The sequence below is a fragment of the Trachypithecus francoisi genome, unplaced genomic scaffold (assembly GCF_009764315.1).
Source record: "Trachypithecus francoisi isolate TF-2019V2 unplaced genomic scaffold, Tfra_2.0 Lachesis_group13, whole genome shotgun sequence".
NCBI classification, from domain to species: Eukaryota; Metazoa; Chordata; class Mammalia; order Primates; family Cercopithecidae; genus Trachypithecus; species Trachypithecus francoisi.
The window spans coordinates 130,559,165-130,574,492 of record NW_022681458.1 but is presented as its reverse complement, the minus strand read 5'-3'; the positions used below and the strand labels follow the sequence as shown (position 1 = coordinate 130,574,492).

General features: G+C 37.5%; 1 protein-coding gene across 4 annotated transcripts in view; it reads left to right on the top strand.

Moving 5' to 3' along the window:
- LOC117095186 (POTE ankyrin domain family member I) overlaps positions 1-15,328 on the top strand; it is a 58,745-nt gene that overhangs the window by 11,377 nt on the left and 32,040 nt on the right. For 3 of the 4 annotated variants that reach the window (XM_033231920.1, XM_033231918.1, XM_033231919.1), the window contains exons 4-5: positions 7,186-7,230; positions 8,278-8,444. In XM_033231920.1, coding sequence (XP_033087811.1) covers positions 7,186-7,230; positions 8,278-8,444 — 212 coding nt within the window. Of the gene's footprint in view, positions 1-950; positions 1,022-5,722; positions 5,794-7,185; positions 7,231-8,277; positions 8,445-15,328 lie in introns of all 4 variants that reach the window. The other variant, XM_033231921.1, reaches the window with a different exon arrangement.

Below are 15,328 nucleotides of genomic sequence, written 5' to 3'. Positions count from 1 at the left end.
TTTGGTGCAAAATTATATTTTTAGCATGTATGTCGAAAATTAGAAAATGTCAACTTGCAACTTCTTCATGGAAACTAAAAAAAATAAAAGTAGAGTTTTGGTCTCCCCTGCCAGCTGGCATTGAACATCAATATAAAGCATTATCCTAACAAACATCTGGCTCAGAGTTGGAGTCTCTAGAGAGGGATCATTGGTCCAAGCCAGGTCTTAACATCCATTGGTTTTTCTACCCTTGGTGTGATTGGTCAACTCCATAACAGTGGATGGTCACATTAGCTACTTTAATGAGACATTTATGAATAAATTTAGTTACAAACTATGACATAGTTGAGATGCCCTGAATTATAAGCCATAAGGAGTAGGGCAACTGAAAGCAAAATTAACACTTAATAACATTTTCTGAAAACTACATTTGCATATTAGAACCTACGAACAAAATACACATTGGGTTTTATTTGGGATTCCAAGATAATTTTAGTCATAAAGTTTAGGAACAGATTATTCCATTGCTTTACTATTTCTCTGAGCATTTAAAAAATATCTTAAATCTTTACAACAACCTAGTGCAATATGAAATAAGGCAGCAAAGTCCTCACTTTGTTGAAGAAGGCATTGAGCCTAAGAGAAGCAACTTGTCCAAGAACAAATAGCTGTTCATTATGGAGCTAGGACTTATGCAGAGCCGGGACACTTTCTATTATGTCATGATAATGTAAGCTAATTTACCGGGTCACAATGCCCTTGATTTATGAGCATTTCTCCTTACATTGTTTTCTTCTTTAATTAGAAGCTTAAAGAGAAGTTTGTAGAATGTACTCATAAGTGAATGGGGTAATACTGTTAAGTTCTGATATTATGATATTAGAAATACTCTAAGAATTTTACATTTGGTAAGTATTTTTTATATCAGTATTAAAATAGTAATTTGGTTTATTGCATTTTATACATAGAATTTGCCAATTATTTTCTGACTACAAAGAAAAACGGATGCTAAAAATCTCTTCTGAAAACAGCAATCCAGGTAAGACTTGTGATAGTGAATTACTTTAGGTCAGTTGTCCCCAACCTTTTTGGCACCAGGGACTGGTTTTGTGGAAGACAATCTTTCCATGGGCTGAGGGAAGGTGGGAGTGGTTTCAGGATTATTCAATCATGTTACATTTATTGTGCTACTTTATTTATATTATTATTACATTGTAATATATAATGAAATCATTATACAACTTAGCATCATATAGAATCCGTGGAAGCTCTGAGCTTATTTTTCTGCAACTAGACGGTCTCATCTGGGGGCAAAGTGAGACAGTGACAGATCATCAGGCATTAGATTCTCATACGAAGCACACAACATAGATCCCTCAGATGGGCAGTTCACAACAGGGTTCCTGCTCCAATGAGTATCGAATTCTCTGACTGGTGTGACTGGAGGCAGAGTTCAGGCGGTAATATGAGCCTTGGGATGTGGCTGTAAACACAGGTGAAGCTTCCCTGGCTTGCCTGCTGCTCACCTCCTCCTGTGTGGTGTGGTTCATAATAGTCCATGGACTGGTCCCAGTCTGTGACCTGGGAGTTGTGGACCCCTGCTCTGGGTGGTCCTACCATAGATAAAAAAGTGAAAGTAAGGAATTTTTGATCACAAGAATGCTGAAGCACAAGTCGTGTTACATATGCTTGTCCCAACAAGGTTTCAGTATTACTGACTTCATTCCTCCTCATTTGAAGTTGGAAAGAGATACATTTACTTTGTTGGAACAAGATGTGTTCTACCTGCTGGTTAATTGTCATGATAACAGTAATTTTGTTAGAACAAGATGCTCTGCTACCATTTGCCAAAAGATTGCCATAATAAATATACAAATTGCCCAACTCTAGGCTCAGCAGATTCTAATAAAAGTAGAAAAATGTTTCACAATAACAAAAACGCTAGTATGCTACTGGGTTATGGACACCTGATACATTGCATAATCCAAACTGTATGAGGACACCTTTCGCTGTCTGTTTATCGAAGCACTTCTGTAAGGTAGGTTTTATAAATTGCAGGAGACAAAGATGGAGCAGATGTAGCTTTGATCTTGAAGGTGCTTGTAATAGAGCTGTCTCCATTTCTGTGCTTTTTCAACAGAATTTTCAAAGAAAACATTTCTATTTATGTTTTCACTTGTCCACTTAACAAATAACTATCAAATATCTTTTAGATACTAACCATTTTTGTAATGTAGAGAACACAAACAATTAAAAATACAGACAGGAGCTTGTTGTTATCATTGTCATTTTTATTATTTTACTACTTTATTCAGTGCTTACTGTGTGCTAGATGCCCACTGGAAGCTTATAATTATGATTTATTATATATTGATTATGTGCCAGACATACGTGATGAGGAATAAAAGTTTTGGGGAAAAAGGAGGTGTGATTTAAGGTAAACATGCAGAGTGAGAAGAATTTTTCTAGGTAAGAAGCAGAAGAATAATGTTTGGCAGAAGGAACAGGCGACGAGTTTGTATGTTTGCCAGAAGGAACGTCTAATGAGATTGCCTGTTTGGCAGAAAGAGCAGCAAGTGCAAAAGACAAGATGCTTGAGTGAACTTTGCAAGGTTTCTGAGCAGTTCACTTTTGCTAGTACCAAAAGTGTGAGATACCAGAGGTTGGGAATGAGGTGAATACTTAGCTAAGGCAAGTTTATGGTAGACTTTTTAATACTGTAGAAATGAGTAGGTCTTATCCTGTGGGCCATGGGAAATTTACCAGATAGAATGCTTTGGACTGCAAATACTGACGAGCAGTGGCTAAAACAGTAGGAACCAGAGTTGTTTTGGTTGTTCAGTGATGTCTTAGGTATCCCACTTGTTCCTCTTTCAGCTGTGCTGTTGGCAGTGTTTTATTCATGTTTCCTTTCACGGTTGGCTAATCGCAGCAGCTCCCAACATCTTGTTCTCACAGCACAACATCACAAGAGCTGCTTTTCTTCGCATGTGTCTTTTAAACAGGGAGAAAACTTAGAAGCATGCAAGGGGCTTCCTGTAACATTTCATTGGCTGGGTCACACCACATGCTCATTCCCAAACCAGGCACTGGGAAGGCAAATATGTGATTAGCTTAGAATAAACGTTTCTGTTTCTGAGGCTGAGGAGGGAGGGGGATTGGGATAATAAATATCCCAATAGACTTGTGTTTCTTCTGCAAGAAAGAATAAGGCATGGCTATTGCTAGGGAGCCCACAGTGTTTGCTGCAGAGGCTCATTGGGGACATTTGAGCAGGGGAATCGCAAGATTAAATTTGAGTACTAAGGCCTTCTGGTCATGGTGTAAAACGGGTTAGCAGCTTTTTCTGTAAAGGACCAGGTGGGTAATATTTGAGGTTATGTGGTCTCTGTCATATCTACTTACCCTGCTGTTGTTTGCTGTTGTTGTGTGAAAGCCATGATGATTCTATGTAAGCAAACAGGCATGACTGAGCTCCTATAAAACTTTATTTACAAAGCCATAAGGCAGATTAGATTTGGCCTGTGGCCTATGGTTTGCTGGGATTGATGGAAGGGAACCAGGTAAAGAAACCAGGAGACAAAGGAAGCTTTTGCAGTAGTGAGCTATAGTTTCCTTATCACACATCCTTGGACTAGTATCAATGTATTACAAGGTTTTCACCCATCGACGGTGAAATAAAGTTCAGAATCTCAGTTACTCATTTTAATATGTTGGCCTTTTTTTGGTGTTATGCTTTTTTCATTTGTTTTGCTTAATTTTTTTCATGTAAAAAACGCATTAATAGTTGGCATTTTCTTTTAAATAAAAACCATTTTGTGAATGTTTATGTTCCCAGTGGTAGTGGGAATATAAAGCAGAGGCAGAAAAGAGGTAAAGTCAATATGATTTAGTGATAATTGAATGAGAAAGGTTTGGGGCACAGAGAGAAATGTCAGATGATTTCCAGCTTTCCAGGTTGTACACTAGTATTTAACTTGGATGTGAGGCTTTCATAATCTGCCTTCTGCCCCACTCTCCGTCTTTAGCCCTTTTCCCTGTGTGCCCTTTCTCTGGCATTACTGAGCTGCTGGTAATGCCCTGCTCACTCATCCTTCTATTGCAGGCAAATCCTTTCCCTCTTTCAGGCCTCGCTCCTGCTCTTGCTGCTGCATGGCATACTGTCACCCTTTCCTGCATCTACCCTTTTAACCTGGCTAGCCTCAATATTTCAGTCTCTGCTTAGGCATGTGTTCTAGAAAAGCCATCCCTGACATGCCTTATTTTCATTCTTTTTAAACCGTAATGCCTAGCATGAGTCCAGCAGGACTCAGTAAGAAATTTCTGAGTAAAATGTGAGTAAGACGATGTGCAGAACTATCCTCTGCAGTCTTGGAGCAGAGGGGACAGACACGTGGAGGAATAATGCACAGTTCAGGTGGTAAAGATGCAGTAGAAAAATCACTGAAGTACTAAGGCAGCCTCAGGGAGGGAGGTACCTGTTTATTTGGGGAAAGACATGCAGAATCAAGGAAGACTTCACATAGCATTGTTTTAAGAGATGAAAATAAGGCTGAGTATGGTGGCTCATGCCTGTAATCCCAGCATTTTGGGAGGCTGGAGCGGGTAGATCACAAGGTCAGAAGATCAGGACCATCCTGGCCAATGGTGAAACCCCGTCTCTACTACAAATACGAAAATTAGCTGGGTATGGTGGTGCGTGCCTGTAATCCCCGCTTGACAGGAGAATCACTTGTACCAGGGAGTCGGAGGTTGCAGTGAGCTGAGAATGCACCACTGCACTCCAGCCTGGTGACAGAGTAAGACCCCAGCTAAAAAAAAAAAAGAAAAAAAAAGAAAAAAAAAATAAATTTGTCAGAATCCTGGCGGGAAACATTTTAGATGTTAGGAAGACATTGTATACTAATAAAGGTGTCAGTCAGTAGTAATTTTGGAAATCATTTCTAAGGTACTATTGCTGCAAAAAACAGGAGGCAGGAGAGACCCTGCAGGTGAAACAGGAGGATTTCATTTAGGTGCACATCAGCTCAGCAGATTTGCATCCAAAAGCTGAGCCCTGAAAAAAGGGAGGGCTTGGCTTATATAGGCAAGCTTCCAGAAGCAGAATAAAGGCAACTAATCATATAGTGACAGTTTTGCAACCTCAGCATAGCCTGTGACCTTGCAGCTGCTTTGAAGGAAAACAGGAACTTGCAAAATATACGCATTTATAAAAATAGGTATGAGTAAATGCTGAGGGGAAGGGGAGACGGGAAAGGAATTTGTTTTCTTAACCTTGCTCTGGGATGTCTGGAGCCCATACCTGTGGGCTCTGGCTTCTCAGACAGGGTCACCAAGACCTTTCCTGGGCCCTGCCGGTTGCTATCCTTAGAGTCAGAGTAGCTAAGTGCAGGAAAACTAAATTTTCTTTTCATTACATTTACTGCTTCACTGTTAGGAAGTGGAGAACAACATATCGTGTCACCTTATACGCTTCTACTGTATTTTAAAGTTGTGTTTCTGGTGGTTGTGTTCATTTCTGTTGGGTGGATGAATTTGTGAGTGAATCACATCAGGTGTCTCCCCAGGTGGTTTGTTGAAGTTTTGGAGAATTATTTCCTAAGTAACTATTTCATGAAAGACTAAACCCTGAATTTATGAAATAAAATAAAATGTTGTCTTAAATCTATTTTTATAAAGACAATAGTTTTTAACTGTTCTAAGTGGTTCATTTTAACTGAATACATGGATTTCTCAACAGAACAAGACTTAAAGCTGACATCAGAGGAAGAGTCACAAAGGCTTAAAGGCAGTGAAAATAGCCAGCCAGAGGCATGGAAACTTTTAAATTTAAATTTTTGATTTAATGTTGTTTTCTTTGCTTTAATAATATTAGATAGTCCAAATGAAATTACGTTTTGGGCTAAGTTTTGAGAATCAATAGATTCTTTTTTTTAAGAATTTAAAAATAGATTCTTAAAATTTATTTTAACTCAGCAATCTCATTAACAGAAGAATCAATGGATTCTAATTGACATTTGATATTTAACTTCAAAAACATAACCACTGTAAAATTTAAGATACTCTAATTCTGCAGTATTCTTATTTAAAATATTCTCATCTGCCTTTTTGATTAGCTTATAGCTAATCTTTCCTTTTGGAATAGAGGCAAAAACAAATTCCAGAACTTTGTTCTTTTATTTTTAAAACACCCTAACATGATAAAGAAAGTAACATCAACTATTGGATTATGTTATTAAGCAGTAGAATTATGAACAATGTAATCCCGATGGTCCCTGAGCTGGATTCATGGTTAAGGAGCAATCATGGCCAGTGATTGAAAATCTGCAGTTTTCTATTGTCAGTCACTGATACCAAGGTTAAAGATATATTCTGCCTTGTGGTCTCTCATTGACCTCAGCGTTTCTGTTCAGGGAGGGAACCAGGTTCATAAAAGCAACCCAACTGCCTATTCCAAGAATCACATCTTGCAGAATGGGACCTTTGCATTGGGGCACAAACACAGTAACATTCGAACTTACTACAGTTGCAGAAAATCAGTACAGATTATTAAACAATTTTACCCACTGTCATTAGTACACATTAGAATATATTAGAACTGGACCTAAGCACATAGTCTAGATACATAACACTCTCATATTACAGCATATAACTTCAATTAAAATTTAAGAATTTGCATTTCTTTCTGTTTAGTGTTTATTTCAGCTCCTAATAATTTAAAGCATGCCTATAGTTCAGTTAGGAATCTTTAAAAAAGGGCTTCAGTGCACTGTAGGGGCTCACTAGTTAGGGTTTCGTGAGGTAAACCCTTTTCAAGTGAGGAAGCCTTTGGAACACTACAAATCATTTGCTAATTCATTTTTGGTAGATTTAACACATAACAAATTAAGTTTAGTCCAAACAAATTGTGAAAAGTTGTTTGCTGGTTCATGCTTTTCTTCTCCCTTTGTCTAAAGTGAATAATTTTTCACATGTTAGAAGCCAGTGATGTGGCAGTAGCTACATGTAGATTAAAAAGTTAATTCTTAATTTTAATTATTTAATTATTTTAGCAGTTAAATTTTAATTTTAATTATTTTCTTATTTTTCATTGTCCATACTTGATTACTGAAGAATAAAATTATTTAAAAAACATGAATTCCGAAAGAGGAGACATCACAGAAATACAGCAAGCAGATTAACCTTCTGTTTTTGCATTTGCAGAAAATGTCTGAAGAACCAGAAATAAATAAGGATTGTGACAGAGAGGTATACCTTTATATTCAAATGTTGCTGTTGAATTAGATTTTTATGTTACATTGCTTAACAAAGTGTAGTAAATTTAGGCATACATGATCCTATCGTGTAAGTAGCATAAATCATCAGTGAAAATTTTAATATTTAACTCAGAAAGAATTCTGTATACTGAGTTTTAAAGAGATGCAAACCCTAGAGATATTCTTTCATTATTATGGAATAATCCTGAATGGTGCCTTAAAATGCTAAGTAATGCCACTTTAGGAGCTTTGGATCAGTCATTTCATCTTTCTTGGTTTTAGTCTGATTATCAATAGATAATGTGACTAAAGAAGACAATTTCTTATTCTGTGTATTTTCCAGCTGGAAAATTGTATGGCTATTGAATGTGAAATCTAGGGAGCATCTCATTTTCTGGAATTCCGCGCTTGTACCTCAGCAGTTTCACTCTGCTCCTTATGTTGTGGCAAACTTTGGTTCCCATGTTTCAGGGAGCACCATCATGTTTTCGATATCCCAGGAACCAAATGAAAAAGGAATGATCAAAGGCAGTGGGAGAAGAATATCTTAGTGCAGAAAAGGGCAATCTTCCTTTCTACTCCTGAAGCCCCACAGTGTCTCATCCTCTAAATCTGACTGTTGAATGTAAAATCTAGGTGGTAAAGACAGGAGACACATTTTGCGTCTTTGTCTTTTTATGTGTGTGTTCCCATGAGTCAAATGGGGCAAATACATATATAAGATTCTGAAGAGTGGTTGGGAATAAAAGCATAAAATGAAGGAGGGCCCTGTTTGAATTTTGGAAAATTCTGTTTTATTCAGTCAAACAGAAATCAAGCAAACGTTTCAAAAATTTTAGTGAGATACTAATGATAATTACATCATAAAATTTTATGCTAATAGTTCTGTATATATGATTAAATTTAAATGTGAAATATTTTTAATGACTAAAATAATGATTTAATAATGAACAGTTTGCTCAAGTGATAAAATCAATTGAAAAGATCCTTTCTATTCAATAAAGCGATAACCATCCTTAATATCAAACTTCCACTCAAGGTTGAAGAAGAAGTGAAGAAGCATGGAAGTAATCATATGGGATTACCAGAAAACCTGGCTGATGGTGCCGCTGCTGGCAATGGTGATGATGGATTAATTCCACAAAGCAAGAGCAGAACACCTGGAAGTCAGCAATTTCCTGACACTGAGAATGAAGAGTGTCACAGGTAAGCCTATGGCAGCATTTAACAGGAGACAACCATGTGCTGTCAAACTAATCCTAATTTGGGCTAATATTCATGATGAACACATTTTATACTTTTACTATGATATTCAGCCTTGCCTGGTAATCAGAAAAATGAAAATCAGCAAACAATGAGTTACCATTTTTTCCGGTCATTAATTTATTTGAAAAATAGCCAGTATTGGCAAATGTGAGGGAAAAGGCATTTTCTTTTCTTTTTAGTGAACTTTTATTTTAGCTTCTTGGGTACATGTGCAGGTTTGTTATATAGGTAAACTGTATCATGGAGGTTTCAGCTACATAAGAAGCAAAATACCCAAAAGGTAGTTTTTTGCTCCTCTCCCTCCTGCCATGCTCCACCCTCAAGTAGGCCCCAGTGTCTGTTATTCTCCTCTTTGTGTCCATGAGTTCTTATTGTTTAGTTCCCACTAATGAGTAAGAATATGTGGGATTTGATTTTGTGTTCCTGCATTAGTTTGCTTAGGATAATGGCCTCCAGCTCCATCCATGTTGCTGCAAAGGAAATGGTTTCGTTGAAAAAGACATTTCATACACTGTTAGTAAATACATTTTGAGCATTAATTTAGTGGCATATTCACACACACACATATATAACATAGTAAGGATATATAATACATGCAAAGGATGTTTGTATAGATATGTTACATACATACTTACCTAGATAGTTATTATAGCATTATTATATCAAAAAGTTGGAGCTAGTCTAATTCCTTATCAATAGGAAATAGCTCAATTTCTATACCCCCAAAATAAGGTAGTACGCAACCATTTTTTAAAAAATGAGGTTAGATCTAGAGCGTACTGATTATTTCACAATTAAAATGTATTTAAAGCATTTAGTTTGATGACGCATCTTAAGATTTCTTGTTAGAATTCTTGTAATAGCTGCTGTGTTGCAAATGGAAGCTACATGCTACATTGACACTGTACCTTGTTAGCCACAAGATTGCTAGTGACTAAATTTTTGTTGTCAGTGGCCTGAATGCTGAAATATTGGACCCTCAATCTGAATATTGCCGAGGGATTGTATGTGGGGATCTAGATTTAATATAAACATTTCAGTGTATTGGGTAAAAATTTTATTAAAATACATCAAAGGATCTTTTATCTACTGAACCAGGAGTCGTCCAGCTTTTTCTGCAAAGAGCCAGTTAGTAAATATTTTGGGCTTTGTGGACTATGTATATTTATTTTCTTGACACTGGGCTCTGTTGCCCAGGTTGGAGTGCAGTTGTGTAATCACAGCTCACTGCAGCCTTGACTTTCTGGGCTCTAGTGATCCTCCCCTCTCAGCCTCTCTACTAGCTGGGGCCACGGGTGTGCAACGTCACACCCGGCTAATTGACTCCATGGACTGTAGAGTCAGTAAGCCTGGCTGCGTTCCAAGATACTTGACTTACAAAAACAGGCAGTGGGCTGGATTTGGTCCACAGGTGCTTATTTTCTGACCCTTGTGCGAAAAGGAAGGTGCTGCTAATGCAGTGACTCTTATTTGTAAAAGTCCCCTGCGTGTAACATTATCTTTCCTTTGAGAAAGGGATATATTTCAGTATTCATCTCACCATATTTTTCAACAGTAGCTTCATAAAATTTTTAAAACTTCATTTATAAAATAAGATTATTTTCTGCATTTCTCCCACTTTATTCCTGTTAGTAGAACTCAGTATTTTACTGTGATCAATGACTTTGTATATTTGATGAGTATCAACTGCCCTAGAATTGGCTGATTTTTATCAAGCAAGAAATACTCTCCTTGAAACTTTTAGTATTTCTTGGTCTTTATGTGTCAGCATGAACAAAATGATAATCAGTTTATGTAATCTAGAAATGTTCAAGGGACCTTTAATATCTCAGTCTGGAATTTTTTAATGCCATATGTATATAATTTTTATAGCCTTTAAAATACATAATTGTTATATAAAATTTGAAAACTCCACCTGCTATATACAATTTGAAAACTGCTATTTCTTGTCTATCACTTTTCCATGACTGTGGAAGAAAATTACATCATTCTCAGTCATGACTGTGTTAAGTATGATGTCCTTAAAAGAACTGTCTATACTCACGAACTCAGGTTTTCTTTCCATTCACTCTTGATCTCAATGCCAGTAAGTCTTCGGTGTCAGCACTCCTCCAAAGTTGTTTTTCTTAAGGTTATCACTACTTTCTTCTGTAATTAAATCTAGGCATTTTTTCTTATACCTCATTTAATCTGTCAGCAATATTTGAGCCAGTGAAGGACATCTCCTCCCTAATGGCATCTTCACTAGGCTTTCAGGACCTCACCCTCTCAGGCTTTTCCTCCTGCCTTTCTAGTCCGTTCATCGTGGTCTGTTTTGCTTGCTCTTCCCCATCTTTCTCCTTTTGGACATTGTTGTTTCCCAGACCTCAGTCCTCAATCTTCTTTCTCATAACTTTTTTATTTTTTTAAGACAGAGTTTCGCTCTGTCACCCAGGCTGGAGTTCAGTGGCATGATCTTGGCTCATTGCAACCTTTGCCTCCTGGGTTCCAGTGCTTCTCCTGCCTCAGCCTCCTGAGTAGCTGGGATTACAAGTGCACGCCACCATGCCTGGCTCATTTTTGTATTTTTAGTAGAGACAGGGTTTCCCCATGTTGGCCAGGCTGGTCTTAAACTCCTGGCCTCAGGTGATCTGTCTGTCTGTGTTGGGATTACAGGCGTGAGCCACCGTGCCTTGCCCCTCGTGACGTTTTCTACTGTGTATATGCTAGTGATTTCCAAATGTATGTCTCCAGCTCAGGTCTCTCTCCTTAATTCCAGATCTCTCTATCAGCCCACCTACTTGACTTCTCTATTTGATTACCTATTGGGTATCACACACTTGTCAGATGCAAAAGTGGGTTCCTGATGCCTTCCTGAAATCTACAGCTCATGTAGTCTTTCCTCCCCTGGTTAAGGGCAACTTTTCCAGTTGCTCTGCCAAAAACCTTGGTGTCATTCTTGACTCATCTTTCTCTCTCTCTGACACCTCACATCTAATCTCTCAGTAAATGTCAGGCCTACCTGAAGAATATATCCCGAAGCCATCTTGTACATCTGAGCCACCGTCATCTGCAGTCTAGATGAGTGTCATAGACTGGGAATTGATAGTCCTGTTTTTTAAAAACTTCCCCTTTCATTAATTCTTAATTCAGTAGATGGATTTAAAACATAAGTCAAATTGTGTCATTCCTCTACCATAGCCCTTCCAATTGCCTCCCATTTCACTCTTTGAGTATGTGGCAGAGTTCCTCCTAATAACTAAAAGGCAGTAAACCATCTGGCATGTTACCTCTCCTGCTTAAACTTCTGTTCCTTACTTCTTTTGCTCTGCTTCAGCCACACTGAACTTCTTGCTATTCCTTACCTATCCCTAGTGCTTGAAGACTCCAGGCACACCTCTGTCTGCCCTTAGAAGTTCCCTGCATCTGGATATTCATCTAGCTTTCCATTTCTTCAGTTCTTTACTTAAAATCCGCTTTCTAAGAAGAAAAAGGGTAAAAAGAAACACATTAAGGAATAACCACTTTCTGAGGAAGAACCATGTACCAGCACAATTCCTAGTCCAGAGAAAATGAAGGAAAAGGAAACAAAGAGAGAGAACGAAGACTAGCAGAAAGGAATTACAATTGTATCACCAGGACACATCATGCTTAAGATTCAACTGGGAGCCTACCAGGGATGCTGTCTAACATAATCAAGGGAAGGTTCAATGAAACAGTGGTTTATCATCTCTAACTTCAAACCTGTTTGTGTCTTGACATCAACTCTGTTAACATCGTCACTTTTTAGAGTCTTTGATATACAAATACAATGTTCTTTGTATTAAAGAAAAATCCTCTTTCTCAGCAGGGGCTTTTCTGGCCATGCCGACTTTCCCACCACCCTCCCCATCAAACACATAAACATTTCATTTTCCTGCTTTAGTTTTTCTCCTCTAACATACTGTGTATTTTGCCTTACCTGTCTGTTGTTATTGTGTGTTTATCTCACTCTCATGAATAGGGGTTTTATTGTTCATTACCATATCCTCACTTCCTAGAAAAAGGCCTAGCATATGAGATGTAGCTGCCTAGTAAATAGTTATTGGATGAACGAGTGGAGTTTATCCGGGATATGTTGTTTGATTGAGTCTCACTTAAAAAGTGTTTGACAAGGTTCATTTTAACAATTTTGCCAGGTGATTATATGCATTTTTAAAATTCTTTTGGCACTTTATAATACACTACATTGTTTATATTAATATTTTTTCACTTAGGGAGAAAAGCCCAATATTGTGGTTATTCACTATTCTTTTACTGGTAATCATAATAATTGCAATTATGGTAAAATGAGTCAGAGGAATTGCAGACTTTACTGGTATTTTATTTATTTAGAGACAGAGTCTTGCTCTGTCACCCAGGCTGCAGTGCAGTGGCGTGACCTCGGGCTCACTGTAACCTCCACCTCCTGGGTTCAAGCAATTCTCCTGCCTCAGCTAACTGAGGAGCTGGGATTACAGGTGCGCGCAACCACGCCCGACTAAGTTTCGTATTTTTAGTGGAGATGGAGTTTCACCCTGTTTGTCAGGCTGGTCTCGAATTCCTGACCTCAGGCAATCCACCTGCCTCGGCTTCCCAAGGTGATGGGATTACAGGCGTGAGCCACCATGCCCGACCACTAGTATTTTATATTAAAAACTATTAGAGTGGTAAATTTAATGGACCACAAATTCTTTCCAAAGGATTATGGACCTTTGGTATTTGAAATAAAAAGTCAGAGTTGGAATTTTTTGCTTCCTCTAGTAAGATGTACACTGGTCAGGCACTGTCTATTCTGATGGAGCAGCTCTTGCTGCTGGGCTGTCTTTCAGAAGCAAGCTGCTCACATGGATATGGGTTGGTGAGCAAGGGCAGTGGTCATTGATGGATTGACTAGATTTTGAACTGGCTCTGGGTGGCTTCTTGTTACCATGGCTACAGGTCAGTTCTTTCCTAAGTTGAGTCAACTTTAACCAGAAATTTTCTGTTCAAAAGTTGCCTTCCATTAACTATGTTCAAAATGAAACTTTTTAATATTCCAGAATTATAGACTTACAGTTTTGGTTATGATGGATTGGTTAATAATAGCTCTCAGGATGATTTTTTTTGATACATCATCTTAACCAGAAGAGTTCTGTGTATAATTTATTTCTTGAAAATAATTGTTTTGTTTTTGTTTTTAGTATTTTTAGAAGCTTTTGCTCAAGTCCTAACATAATCTCCAGTAGGAGATTTTAGTCTCTTTGTCAGGTCATGTATGTATATGGTAGTGATATTCTCTGTTTTTAAATTCCTTTTCTTTTCGTGTTCACTTTCTTCTCTGTACAGTAATCATGATATTGTTATACATTTTTATCGCATTAAAAAGTAGTTACAATTTTCTGCTGGCAAATCCAGCTTTTTACATATTTTGACTGAATAGGTTAAAAGTGAAGAAAATTTACCAGATCATTTTATTTTCAAATAAAATCATAACTAATAAAAATTGACATTTTTGAATTATAAATAATGACATTTAGATATTTTAAAAGTAATGATATCCCCCCAGTAGTTTGCCTTTGTGTTTCCATGCAAATCTCATGTCAAATTGTAATTCCCAGGTGTTGAGAGAAAAGAGCAGGTGGGAGGTGATTGGATCATGGGGTCAGTTGCTTCCATGCTGTTCTTGTGATAGTGAGTGAGTTCTCAGAAGAGCCGATGGTTTCTTAAGGGGCTCTTTCCCCTTCACTTCTCTCTCTCCTGCGGCCTTATGAAGAAGGTGCCTGCTTCCCCTTCATCTTCTGCTATGGTTAAGTTTCCTGAGGCCTCCCCAGCCATGCCTAACTGTGAATCAATTAAGCCTCTTTCCTTTATGAATGACCCAGTCTCAGGTATGTATGTGTATGAATTACCCAGTCTCGGGTATATACACACAGACATATATATGATATATATATGTGATGTGAGAGATATATATATCCATTTTCTTTATTCCACTCATCAGTTGACGAACACTGGTTGATTCTGTATCTTTGCATATTGTGAATTGTGCTGCAGTAAACATATGTATGCGGGTGTCTTTTTGAGAGTACGATTTCTTTTGTGTAGATATCCAGAAATGAGAATGCTGGATAAAATGGTAGGATCTACTTTTTTAGTTCTTTGAGAACTCCCCATACTGTTTTCCATAGATTTGTATGGATTTGTATTCCCACCAGCAGTGTATAATTGTTCTCTTTTTACCACATCCACACCAACATCTGTTGTTTTATGATTTCTAAAAGTGGCCATTGTGGCTGCAGTGAGGTGATATCTCACTGTTGTTTTATTGTACATTTCTCTGATGATTAGAGATATTTAGCATGTTTTTATATGCTTGTTCACCATTTGTACATCTTCTTTTGAGAAATGTCTATTCATGTAATTTGGCCACTTTTTAATGGAATTCTTTGTATTTTTCCTGTTGATTTGTTTGAGTTTCTTGTAGGTTGTAGATATTAGTCCTTTGTTATATTCATAATTTTCAAATATTTTTTCCCATTGTATAGGTTGTTGGTTTACTCTGATGATTATTTCTTTTGCTGTGCTGAAGCTTTTAGTTTAATTGGGTCTTATTTATTTATTTTCATTTTTGTTGCTTTTACTTTTCGGGTCTTCATCATAAATTCTTTGCCTAGGCCAATGTTTTCAGGTCTTAGGTTTAGGCCTTTAATCCATCTTGAATTTATTCTTGTACATGGTGAGAGACAGAGATCCAGTTTCATTCTTCAACATGTGGCTATCTTTTTTCCCCAGCTCCATTTATTGAATAACGTGTACTTTCTCCAGTGTATGTTTTTGTGTCCTTG